At 41.8% G+C, this 12,579-nt stretch overlaps 1 protein-coding gene across 1 annotated transcript; it reads left to right on the top strand.

Annotated features, from left to right (window-relative positions):
- The first annotated feature begins 1,003 nt into the window (after positions 1 to 1,003).
- Positions 1,004 to 9,180, top strand: mrpl39 (mitochondrial ribosomal protein L39). The gene is made up of 10 exons (XM_085150531.1): positions 1,004 to 1,171; positions 1,965 to 2,171; positions 2,284 to 2,423; positions 2,613 to 2,712; positions 2,951 to 3,018; positions 4,389 to 4,501; positions 4,621 to 4,686; positions 5,454 to 5,607; positions 5,983 to 6,030; positions 9,027 to 9,180. The coding sequence occupies exons 1-10, from the start codon at positions 1,135 to 1,137 to the stop codon at positions 9,099 to 9,101; spliced, it is 1,008 nt and encodes a 335-aa protein (XP_085006657.1). The 5' UTR covers positions 1,004 to 1,134; the 3' UTR covers positions 9,102 to 9,180.
- Positions 9,181 to 12,579: the final 3,399 nt, after the last annotated feature.

Raw genomic sequence — 12,579 nt, 5'->3', positions numbered from 1 at the left:
CACAGATAATAACTGTGGATGACGTGTGCACGAAGTTGTACTGTCACACTCTCAAGTGAGTACAATCAATCGCACCCAAAGAGACGGTAATCAATCAGTCAGTCAGTCGATAAAATGTACCAACACTCTGCAGACACCTTACAGATGATACAAATGCCTTGTTACAATGTATGAAGTGAACATCAGTGTCAGTGTGTAGCTCATCTATCTTTAGTCACATCGGATATGTTAGTGGTTCAATGTCAGAAACACTTATTTTCAACAAAATAATAAATCTTTATGCACAAGTGTGTCGTGTGTGTTTTTTGTTGGATCGTGTTTTTTGTGCGTCATCAAAAAATGCCTTTGTTTTTTTTTGTTTTCTTCCCTCCCCAGTCTTTGAAGTTACCGCTCTCCTTTCATGTTAACCTCCAGAGGTCATAAGATTTGCACTCATTGAGAAAATATAGCCGCCTTTCAGCTTTGCTCTTTAGCAGTAATCTGGCACTGCCTTGGCCTGCGTCGAGATGATTTATGATGTTTTGGTCCTGCGTCTGCGTTCCCCTGGCTGGTCGTCCTTGTGCTACTGCCCCTGCCGGTTGCCATTAGTGCCAACGCTTACTGCAGATTCTGGTCCTGAAAAATCCAGCGTGCATTTGTGAAATTTGGAGTGCCATTAGCGTCCATTAAGAGGATGAAACTAGGGGGGCATGTGAGACTCCAGATTCAGGACCATAACTTTGGATTCCCTCCAATCAGAATAAGAGGAAAAGTCTTTCAGCACTTAGGAAGGTATGGAAGCTGAAGTGATGCTGAAACACATCTTAGACACCATATGTTAGGAACAGTGCCTGTAAAAATATCACAGTAAACGATATATTTTATTGACTGGCTTAATACAAAATTACACTAGCTTCTTTGAAACTACTGCCAGCAGCGACACCTGCTGTCGTAAGCTAAAACAGCGAGTTGTTTTACACGTGGAACTTTAGCTTCCGAAAACATCAGTTCCTCTACGGACCTAAATATGCGCTGCACACGAGTCAGGCATGGCGTCCTTCAACCATAGACGTTTGTAATAGACATTTATCTGTTTGCTCTGTTGTATCTGTTTGAGGTAATTTTTTTTGCGTGGCTGTAGGAGCAGTCGTGAAAATGGTGAGCAGGACCGTGTGTCGAGTTTTCCAGCGACGTGAGTACCAGTTGTTATCCGTGTAGCACTAGCATATGTAGCTGGTCAGGCTTGTGACAGCTGTAAGCTGCAGTAATGCTCCTTTAAAGCTGGATTTAATTGTCATAGAAATAAGTAATACAATAAAATATGATATATTTTTTACGGTTATATATTGTAAAGAGAAAGTACTGGAAACAGGAGGGTCACCGCAAGAAATGTTAGAGCAGCTTTGGGATGTGTTGGAACAGGAGATTCCCCTCATGGATGTGTCAGCCGACAAATCTGCAGCGACTGTATGGTGCTGTCATGTCAATGTGGAGCAAAATCTCCGATGAATGTTATCAGCACCTTATTGAATCAATAACAGGAAGGCACAGGTTAAGTACATAGTAGTTTTTCAGGTGAAAGGAGGTCCAGCTCAGTGACAGCAGGTGTACCTAATAAAGCGCCTTGTATGTGCGCGGGTGTATAACGGTACAAACTCAGTTTTAGAGTCACGGTTGGGTACAGCAGACGAATGATGATGATGATGAAAAAAGTCGACTTCTTAGCTTTTGTTTCCTTAAATAATTGTACAATAAATATTTGTATAAAGGTCTAAAGCAGGAGTCGGCAATCTTCGACATCAAAAGAGCCTCTGAAATAAAATATAAATTACAACATATAGATAACATAGATAATTCACTTCAATTAACCATTGACAGCAGACCTGCTACCTGTAGGTCGTGTGTTCAACCTCCTCACATTACAGGATCGTTTACACTCTGGCTTCCTTTAAGTTCTTCTTTCCATCCATCCTGCCCATCCACAGGCTTTGCATCCGCTGCGGCAGCTCAGTGTCCATCTCTGGCTGAGGTACGCAGTCAGCGTAACGCCGTCTTCTCCAGAGAGCAGGCCAGGCAGAGAGCTCTGTACCCCCGCATCGAGAAGATCGAGGTGTCCATGCAGGGCCCCGGGCTGGACGGTGCGCTGCTCGTCATGAACAAAGGAATGTCCACCCCGCTGAGCTGCGCCAGACGTGAGTGAAAAGAACAAACCGATTATAAATTCTCCACCGTAAGCTTCAGTTGCACGTGTTAATAACGTGTTGTTACATGTTTCACTCCAAACAAACGCTCTGTCACTCTCAGATCTGACGGAGCATCATGTGACAAACTCAGCTCTGGCTCTTGTGGATGGAGAACCATGGCCTCTCCACCAGCCCCTCACCCACTCCTGCTCACTCACTCTGCTCACGTTTAAAGACAATGACCCCACACTGGTCAACAAGGTACTTTAACAGACAAACGTTCTCTCATAAATTCAGCTTGCTGCTGAAGGATCACACCTTTTATTTGAGAAAAGAAAATATTGTTGACAACAGAACATCAGAGCTGCAAGTCCAGTAAAGACGTGGAAGCCAGTTTGTAGAATAAGTGAATACTTGAGTGTTAGTCCTGTCCTCTTGTCTTGTGCTCAGGTGTACTGGCGTTCCTGCGCTGCCCTGCTGGGTCAGGTGCTGGAGACCGCCTTCAAGGATGATTATACTGTGGAGCTGCTCAGCACACCAGAAGTGCCAGGTAGAAAACCACTGTTTACCCTGACCCTGAGTATGTGTCTTCAGAAGTTTGACCTCGAGTGTTTTGATGTTTTACCTGGTCTTTATTGACTGATGTTAAATAATAAAAAAAACAAGGTAGTGTTTAGTTAATGACGTATGTTACATATCTTGATATTTGATATTTAAGCATTTTTTTAAGTGAAAATGTTGCTTTGACATTTCTGCTTCTGCTGTGCTGACTTTGTATTTCCTTGCAGTCCTCTCTGGGGCCTTCTGCTGTGACGTGGTGCTCGACCCCCAGCTCGACTCATGGACTCCCTCTGAGGTGCGTGTATGGTCCAACGCTCTATTACGCCACTGCAGTCGCTGCCGACATCATTTCTGTTTACCTAGATGGTGAATATCCATCTGTTTTACTGCAGTGGCAGCTACTCGTGGCCTCTTGAATACAACTCAGGGCTCGCAAAATTTCAAAATGCCTGGCAGGCTCTCTTCAGTTTTTGGTAGCCCAAAATAAATTTAAGTAGCCCGAAAAAAAAAGAGAACAATTTTCTGACTGATGTTTTGTTTCCTTTACAATATTATAGTTTAATGTATAATATTGTAAAGGAAACAAAACTTCAGATCCTGAATCTCAAATTTCCACTGAAGTCACAGATAAGAGGTGAGTGGAACCAACATCTACAACATTTGCCTTTTGAAGTTTGCAAAGACGGCTAAATTTTGCTAATGGTAGTTCGTTCTGTGCAACATAGCACGCTGTTCTAAACAGCTTTTTCAGGACTTCTTGTTGTGCTTTGTTTATTTTTAGTATGTTTTTGCAATTGGTGTTTGTTCTGGGAAAGATACTGCAGACTGGGCAATAATGCATTTCTTGCATTTCTCATGGGTTCTGATGGGTCTTTTTTAAAATTACTGGTCCCAGTAACAAAGGCGCTTGTCGACTCAGATATCGAGGGAAACTCACGACACACCCGGCAGAACATCATGTTATTTAGCTCGTCATATTCCAGCCACAGAAATTCTTTTGTCCAAGAAACCAAAAAAGCTGCGCTTTCTTTTTGCCTCATAGTCTGATTTGTTTTGTGGTAAGCTTTTCTTTGGCTGCCCCTTCTTCATCCTGACCTGTCTTATTTGGCTCTGCAGAACTAAAATACCTGCATAAATCCATCTGTTTTTATACACACACACACATCACGGTCAGCGATTCTCTGTGCAATCAGCCTCTATCACATGTTCAAGTTTGCTGCGAGAGATTTCACTTGTCATGTTTGAATAGTGAGCTAATGAGTGATAAGACGATGGAATTAATCTGTGACTCACCAATACTGCCGCTCTCTATACGCACAGTGAAAGTGGAAGCAAAAAACAAGCGCAAATTCAAACAGTGGCTCTTCAATGCTAATTACATAATTACCCAGCTACATTTGCAAAAGAATGCATTGACATATATTTTTCCTCTCTATGACAGCCCGACGGGCAGAGCTGAGGTAGATTTTGGTAGCCCGACTGGAAAAAGCCCCGCGACTCTAGAAAAACCTACAACTGTTCAGGCAGGTTGTAGTTTTTACTGTAAGAAGTAGTGACATCCGGCTAATGTTAAGTTTCTCTTTAATGAGATTTTCCATTCAAAATCAGCTGATGTTTTACTGTCTGGTGATCTGTTTGTCAAGCAAAACGTCTGTTTCTTTTCAGGAGTCATTACGCTCTTTGACCAGAGGAGCCCAGCAGCTCATCCACCAAGACCTGGCCTGGGAGCCTCTGGAAGTGGCGCCCTCTGTGGCACTGGAGGCTTTCTCACACAGCAGGTAGACTGGCATCTGAGTACTGCTCAGCTGTGTAGACAGCTGACACTTCCACGTACCTCCTTTCACGACTCATTTAGTTTTAAATGCTTTATTTGTTGTATTTTCTCCTACTCTGGCAGGTGTAAGCAGGAAGAAGTGGAACAGAAAGCATCTCAAAATCCCAAAGGCACAGTGATGCTCTACAGGTGACGCTGCATTTTTACATAAACAGAGACAAAAAGAGAGACCTGGCCAAGAGAGCAGCACACAACGCAGCCAATGCATGCTCAAATAAACGAAACAGATACAACTGACGCACAGTACAAGAAAGAAAACACAACATCCAGATATCGTCATATCTCATATGCAGTAACATATCAAGAGCGGGACCACCTTTAAGAGCAGTCACTTAAACTAAGAGAACTATTTGCCACTGAAGTTGGTACTAAACTCGAGACAGGTGTCCTAACTTTAGTTAGAGTTTATGAATTTGTGTCTCCTTTGACTTTGCAGGCTGTGCTTCTGCATTTAGCAAATATGTGTAACAGTATTTGGACACTGAGCAAACACCAGTAGACTGAAACTTTCCTTATTGCACTGCATGACGGGCAGAGTAGAATCTTTCATTATTCTGGGGCGATCGTGGCTCAAGAGTTGGGAGTTCGCCTTGTAATCAGAAGGTTGCCGGTTTGAGCCCCGGCTCGGACAGTCTCGGTCGTTGTGTCCTTGGGCAAGACACTTCACCTACCGCCTACTGGTGTTGGCCAGAAGGGCCGATGGCGCGATATGGCAGCCTCGCTTCTGTCAGTCTGCCCCAGGTGCCTCCACCAGTGTGTGAATGTGTGTGTGAATGGGTGGATGACTGGGTGTGTAAAGCGCTTTGGGGTCCCTAGGGGGGACTAGTAAAAGCGCTATACAAATACAGGCCATTTACCATTCCTGAAGTCAACCAACCATGTACCCGTTTTGGTAGATGCGGCGACCATGTACTCCTGAGTGGGGGCCCCCTGGTGGCCAGAACAGGCCTGTGCTCCCAGTATGAGGTGACGGCCCTCCACAGCCTGGGACAGGGATCCTGGGGCCTCCATCGTCGAGCACAGGGCCTCTCCCTGCCTCTGCAGCTTCAGGTGAGAAAGTGTGTTTAGTATAAGCTGTATATATAGGAACCAGTTATTTCTTCTAGCACATACTAAGGACACTGGCAGGTTGAGTGACATATGATTGTAAACTTCATACACGTTTTAGTGCTTTGATTGTTAGGACTGTAAAAGTGATGTAAAGCAGCCCAGCCCACATTAAATAAAGGCTTTATTGTCCATGTTTTTCTGTTTTAATATCCTTAAAAGCGCTGCAGCAGTGGAACAAAAGCTAATCAAATGGCACTTGATTGTCCATCTGTTACAACAGTTTTTCGTGCACAATTGCCAAGAATTGTGTGATGTATAAAAAGCACTTTATTGTGTCTACATGTGCCTCCAAGTCACGTTTTCCTCTCTCTGCAGGCTCACCACACAGTCTGGAGGAAACTGAGGCAACGGGCAGAGAAACTGGTAAGAACAGCAAATGTGCTTTAATCTAATAAAAATATGTTTGAGAAAAGAACAGCAAATGTCTCAGTTTTTTAGCTCTGAAGAACTGAAACCAGCCCAGAGAGAACTCTTAATGTCTGGACGGTGTTGAGTATTTGTCCAGTAGCCAGAGGTTAGGATTTAGCACTCTGTTTTTATTACCGTGCATTATTATGTTGGCAAAAACCGAGACAGGAAGTATCGCGGGCTGTAATCTCAAGGAAAAGGCAGGTCTCATCCTCCTCATGAAGGACAAAGGCTGCTTTCTGAAGTCGACATCAAAAACAAACGGCGAGTGAAGATCCGAGGGAAAAATATTTTTAAATCTCTGCATGTTCAAGGCTCTACTTCTAGACGCCTGGATTGATGCGAAAGGTGAATCCGCTCCGTCTGCATAACCGAGCTTGACTCGAGCGCTGAAAGATACGCATCAATTCTGCAAATTCAAACTAGGTTATGAGTTAATTTTGGATGGAGCCATCAAGGCGAAATAGATTTCGCAGCAGCCTTTCTGGCATCCACGGTGCATCACTGATTGCGTAATAAAAAAAAAAGATGTACTCATTAATAGACGCACTTAATTTGGCAACTGATGATATACTGTGCTCCATGGCCTACATTTTATACACAGAGATGGGATACTCGGGGAATTGAAAATGGCACTTTTAAGAACAAAAGTCTGAAGACCTGAGTTGGATTGATATTAAAATTGTGAAATATTTGGATCATATATTTATGGAGTTTTTAAGAGCGCAGGATTAGCATGCAGACCTCCTCCAGGAGAGGCTGCACATCAGTTTTATAGTCTTGGAGGTCACTGTTATATATTATCAGCCAACCTTCTAATACATGCCGTGTTTGTCGTGCACACGAGGTGTACGAAGGGCAGCCGCCCTGTCCTGTTTGTCCCATGTTATCAGAACGTCGCTACCGCTAATCAGTGGAAGAGCTATAAAGTGAAAGAGGCCTAGAAGATCTCTGAAGGACAGCTATGTTGCACCATAAGAAAGCATATGCAGGCAGACATGCCAAATGCACCTCCTCTCCTTCTCTTCTGCAGTCTGCAGTGGCAAACAGACGTCATTTTAAGACCACATGAGTGTTTTTCATTCCTTTTAAGCAGCCCGAGGCTGGCTCTTCTTGTCATGCTCAGCTCTTTGAAATAAAGCTGTCTTTCCTTAATGTGGAGGGAAAAACTGCTGAGAAACAACCTTCACTATTAAACAGTTAAACAATGGCTGGATTCACTGCAATGCTTCAAATCCAGGTTTGTGTGTTTTATTTCAGCCTGTGCCTTTAAGTGTGATTATTAATGGTCAATTATTATGAATCTGGTAGGTTAAAGGAATAGATAGCAGTAACTCTGTTAGCATCATCACCATTCTGGTGCCTGACATTATATTGTGAAGTGTAGATCATTATTTACAGTGAAAGTCACCGTGTTCGTGACTCGTGTTCACCGTTCAGCTGTTTTAAGTCAAAGCAGCATTTCATCAGATGATGTCATACTACCAAAACAATTTTCTAAATTACATCATTTACCGTGATGATCGAGCGCAGTTTAAATCGCAGCGTTTGAGGGTTACAGATGTTGTGTTTGCTCAACATGGCAGTATGTCTTTAAAATGACCCGCAGCGTCCTTTTGCTTTAGGTGATTCTTCTGCACCATTTTGCAAGTGCTGGTATGAAGTGGGGGGGCTTGGAAATGCAACAGTTCTCTCTCTCTCTGATAGACATGCAGCTGGTAAAATAAATATTGAACACGTCACCAACTTTCTAAGCAAATATATTTCTAGGGTGCTGTTGAGATGAAATTCTCACCAGATGTCAGCAACAACCTGCCCAATCCACACATGCAAAGAAATCAAAGATAGATGGTGATGACAGCTTTTGGCCCGTTCTTCCACACAAACAGGCTCACATGGGTTCTTTCTGTAGATCATCAGCTGGATTCGGGTCCGATGATTGGCCCGGCCTTTCTAACAGCTTCATTTTCTTTCTCTGAGAGTTTCCTTGGCTGTGTTTGGGAGCATGTTCTCCCTGAAATGTCCACCCTCGTTTCATCTTCGTCATCCTGGTAGATGGGAGCAGATTTTAATTTGTCCATTCATCCTTGCTCTAATTATATGAAGGAAGTGCCATATGCTGAAAAACAGCCCTGCACCATGATGTCCCCACCTTCAAACTTCACTGTTGGCGTGGTGCTTTTGGGGTGACATGCAGCGCCTTTGGACCTCGATGGTTTGATTTCTTTGTGTGTGTGGATTGGATAAGTTGCTGCCAACAGCCAGCGAGAATTTCATGTTAATAGCAGCTTTATAAATATATTTACTTAGAAAATAGATGACATGTTCGATACTAAAACCCACCGTACATCTAGACAACAGAGAGAGAAACTTCAGTTATCTAAATGGACTTGTTAAGGTTTATTCGCTGAGATTACACGAATGTTTTTCTTTTAAAATGCACACATTTTGGTTATTTATATGTCGCATCCCTGCTTCTAGCTCTTGGTATTCTCAGAAGGCTCAAAAAGCGTCTGAATCTTGCACTGATGTCAAATTGTCTGGCCTTTTTGACGGGCGTAATTTGTTACATCATTAAGTTGAAAGATTAGTGTTATTTGGTTCACCCCCAGTATGTGCCAGCCTACGGACTCTCCAGGAACAGGTTTATAAAAACAGCGAGACGTGGGCGGATGCGTTTTGTGAGCCGGCTGCAGGCAGTAGGGAGGCATGTCCCCTGTCTGCCTCCAGCTGGCCAAAACACCACCGCCCACACTGCAAACAGATTCTTCCAAATTTCCCCCCACGGTGGGCATCATGCCCCCACAACCCACTACCACCACTACGGAAGCTTTCTTTTTGCAAAAAGATATTTTAGCTTATTTCTAATGAAAGCAGGATGGAGAGGGGATGTAACGGTCTTGGAATGTTAGTTTCTCTTCTCTGTTTTCACGTTTTTGTTTTCTACACAGGTGGATGTGCCGGGTCCTGAAGTAGCAGCTCCACCATCTCCTCCCAACTCCCCTCAACTTCCAGCCAGCCACTAACCACCTCTGTAACCTTCCACGTAAACACTTTAACTGATTAGATCGTTTGTTCAATAAATGTATAAAAACATGTGAGAAATCTCTTGCATTTATTTATTGTCTTATTTAATATTGCTGCAAATTGAAACGAACGGCAGTATTGTTGCGCAAAACGCAGCAGCCTTTGTATTCGGCGTGATTAACAGTCGTGATTGTGGGTGGGTGCGTTTGTTCTTGTATCAGCAGTTTTCCTTAACAACAAAAGCTGTGTGCATGCATGCGTACATGTGTAAATTGGCCAGAGGTCAGGCAACAGTGCATCTGTTGCGTCTATCACTTGGCAAACAGGTGGCTCTCAATCCTCTGAGTGCGCTTGGCATGTGTGAGCAAGCCTGAGGGTTTGAGTCATGAGGCAGCATCGTTTCCCTTTTATTCTCCTTCTTCCTTCTTGATTCCTGGTAAATTGACACATTCGACAACAACACTGAGATTTATGCAAGAGCTACATCATCATTTTTTGAGAAGTTGGAATTGTAGCCTGAAATCTACGGTGTTCGATACTTTAAAGTAAAAACATTCCTTTATGCTTTAAAATGAAAAGAATCTGCAATGAAACATTCTGTCCGTTAAGTTTGATACACATAGCTGTAAATAAATTATCAATAAAATTGCAAAATAGGGAAAAAAACGGAATAAACAAAATTTACATTTTTCACAGAAAGTTTGGTGTTTATAAAACATCTGCAAATATTAGTAAGCTGTCAAAACACAGTTAACAATTATAATTAGTGGAATTTCACAGACTGTATTTTATAATTGTGCTGTTTATTTTCAAATAAACCATAAAACTGACATTATGGAGAAGGACTAATAAAAAATCTGTAAAGATTTATTCATAAGGCATGCATAAGTTTAATGAGATTGAACAATAAATGTTAATTGCCTGTGAAATTACAGACTTGGATCATTCAATGCGAGTTAACTGTCAAATCTGAGGGATGCTTGACGGACTTCACACAGAGGGACACTTACAAGGGGTCAGTGTGGAAAAAGTTCAAACAGAAAGCCAGCAACATGGAAAATTTTAATGGGTGGAAAATGAACAGTTTATAGATTGAAGCAGGTTAAAGTGTGTACTTGAGATAAGCACTGTGAGCGTGGCAACCTTCTAAAATTGTCATCTTACTATATAATAAACCCAAATGGTAACTGTAGCAAGTTTAAGCCTCGTTGAGTTTATTGTAGCAGTATTTGATCGTATTATTAGGTATTTGTTTATCATTGTTACGCATGTAAATGCCATTTTAAAAAAATAAATATATATATATATATATATATATATATATATATATATATATATATATACACACACACACACACACTGTGTAAACTTAAAGCTACAGGACTATTTTCCAACTATTTTTGGACTATTTTCCAAAACAAGAAAATTCCATGTTTAAATAAAATGTCTTTATTTTTCCGTGATCGTAAAGTTCTGTTATTTCACTGTATTTTTCTGGCACATCACATGCTGCACTATTACTGTAGGTGGCTGGATGGTAGGGGGGTTGTTTTGGTTTGTCTGTTTTGTTTTGTTTTTTACAGTGTACACTCTTTAAAACACTGGCTACATCTTGTTTAACATCTGTTTATTGATTAGTTCTGGTAAAGTTCCCATATCTGGGATACATAAAGTATGTCTTATGTTTAATGGCTTCCAGTGACAAGGAAAATTGATCCCTTCTTTGGGTGTCTTTAGATCATTTGAGATTAAAAGTGAATGCCAGGAACCATAAAACAGAAAAAACACCCATTTCTGGTCAAATTATTATGTTTGTTTCTCAGTAACATTCAACTTTTCCCAAATTGGATTGGAAACAATGTAAGATTGCGCAAAGTCTCTGGCCAGAAAAGCTGCAAACTATGCAGCTGTTGTCCCATCTCAAGCATCCTGCTGCTACCCCCACCCCCCACCCACCCAAAAACACCCTGACAGTGTGTGAGACACACCCAAACACACATGCCTCAGATTCAGTCCCAGTCGAGATGTTTGACTCAGTGCCCTGATGCCCTGAATTCCCCTCTCCTGCAGCACTTTAGAGGTGTTTAGGAACTGGTGCTGCACATATGATTAAAATTGAATAACTACAAAAATACTGTGAAATAATGCATCCTGACAAATGAATTTATGTCCTTCTGTTCTCCATTTGTTCAAAAGGTCTTTAATGCAATCTGCGTGCCTCGCTGAATCTCTTGTTGAGTAATTGTTGAGGAATCAATGCTCTGCTGATGAGTAATAACCCGTCTTTCTCTGGATATAATCAGCATTCAGCTTTCTATTGAGGAAAAAAACTATTGTCATGCATTTGAGGTTTAATGAGAATTACTTTGCTTAAATAAGCTTTTGATTGCACCATACTTTAAATGTCAGTGCTTTTTTTCTCTCTGTTAAACACTCATTATTTAAATCCATCCTATGCAAAATTACAAAATAATTCTTAAAAAGATCGTGAGCAAAAGCATAATTGGACAGGATCACTTTCAGAACCGCTTCCAACGAGACCTCATGTGAAATCCAAGTGAAATCATGAGCTCATACTCACAAAACACGGGGAGATTTGGGGAGTTGACGAATGAATAACTTGAAAGAAAATTCTTTGCCCAACAACTCTACGTTTTCTGTTATGGTGGAAAAGCTGAAATACATTTACTATTTTTGAACCTTGAAGGTGCAGCACAGTTTTAATGACGCCAACTTTCTGCTCTTTAAACACAAATTAGTTTTAATTAATTTACAGAAAATATTGGGGTTTGTTTTTGTACTGTGGACATACTGTAAAAAAAAAACAACAACAAAAAAACAGACATTGCTGTTCTTTTCTGACATTTTTCTGTTTATCCATGACTTAATTGCTTTGGCGTAGTATGGTGATTATCATTAAGAAAAGCTAGCTGTAAAATCTACAGTTTAAAGTTCAAAATCTACACACAATGTTCATCAAATTGCACTTTTTGCTGGGCCTATTCTGCGCCCGGGCCTTATGTTTGGCACCCGTCTTTCATAAAAACGCAAACGATTTCAAACCTTTACAGTTCTTCTATTAACTCCTAATTCGTAGTGTTGCATCTCAGTGTGTGTCCTCTGCTCCGACAGATCACCTGTTTCATGATTACTGAAACCAAAGAGATTTTTGAGCAACCCGGTGACATCAAAACTGTTTAAATACTCCATATTGATTCTGACTGTTTCTAACAAACTTGTCTCCAACATTGAAGGAAGAAACTGTAATATGTGTGTGTTTCTACGTGGAGTGGGCCTCAAAGTTCAGCATAACTCGCGGGTCTCCCTCGGGGTTCGGTATTAAGGCGGCCACACCTTTGCTGCCACACCACCGCTATGTGGCCACTTGGCAGTGCAGTGCGCGTCTTGGACACGGCGCTGCGCTCTCGGCGCTCCGCCGCTCTGCTCATCAGAGCTCACTCCGCCCTCCCTCCCTTT

The sequence above is a fragment of the Neolamprologus multifasciatus genome, chromosome 23, assembly GCF_963576455.1.
Source record: "Neolamprologus multifasciatus chromosome 23, fNeoMul1.2, whole genome shotgun sequence".
NCBI lineage: Eukaryota > Metazoa > Chordata > Actinopteri > Cichliformes > Cichlidae > Neolamprologus > Neolamprologus multifasciatus.
The sequence above is the reverse complement of the archived record's forward strand: the minus strand, read 5'-3'. Positions and strand labels throughout refer to the sequence as shown.

What these genes read in the sequence shown, in the direction of transcription:
- mrpl39 (XM_085150531.1), top strand. Translation starts at nt 1,135, where the DNA reads ATGGTGAGCAGGACCGTGTGTCGAGTTTTCCAGCGAC. An exon ending in ACTCATGGACTCCCTCTGAG is followed by an intron (nt 3,019 to 4,388) that starts GTGCGTGTATGG and finishes GTTTCTTTTCAG; the next exon opens with GAGTCATTACGCTCTTTGAC. An exon ending in GGCAACGGGCAGAGAAACTG is followed by an intron (nt 6,031 to 9,026) that starts GTAAGAACAGCA and finishes TTTTCTACACAG; the next exon opens with GTGGATGTGCCGGGTCCTGA.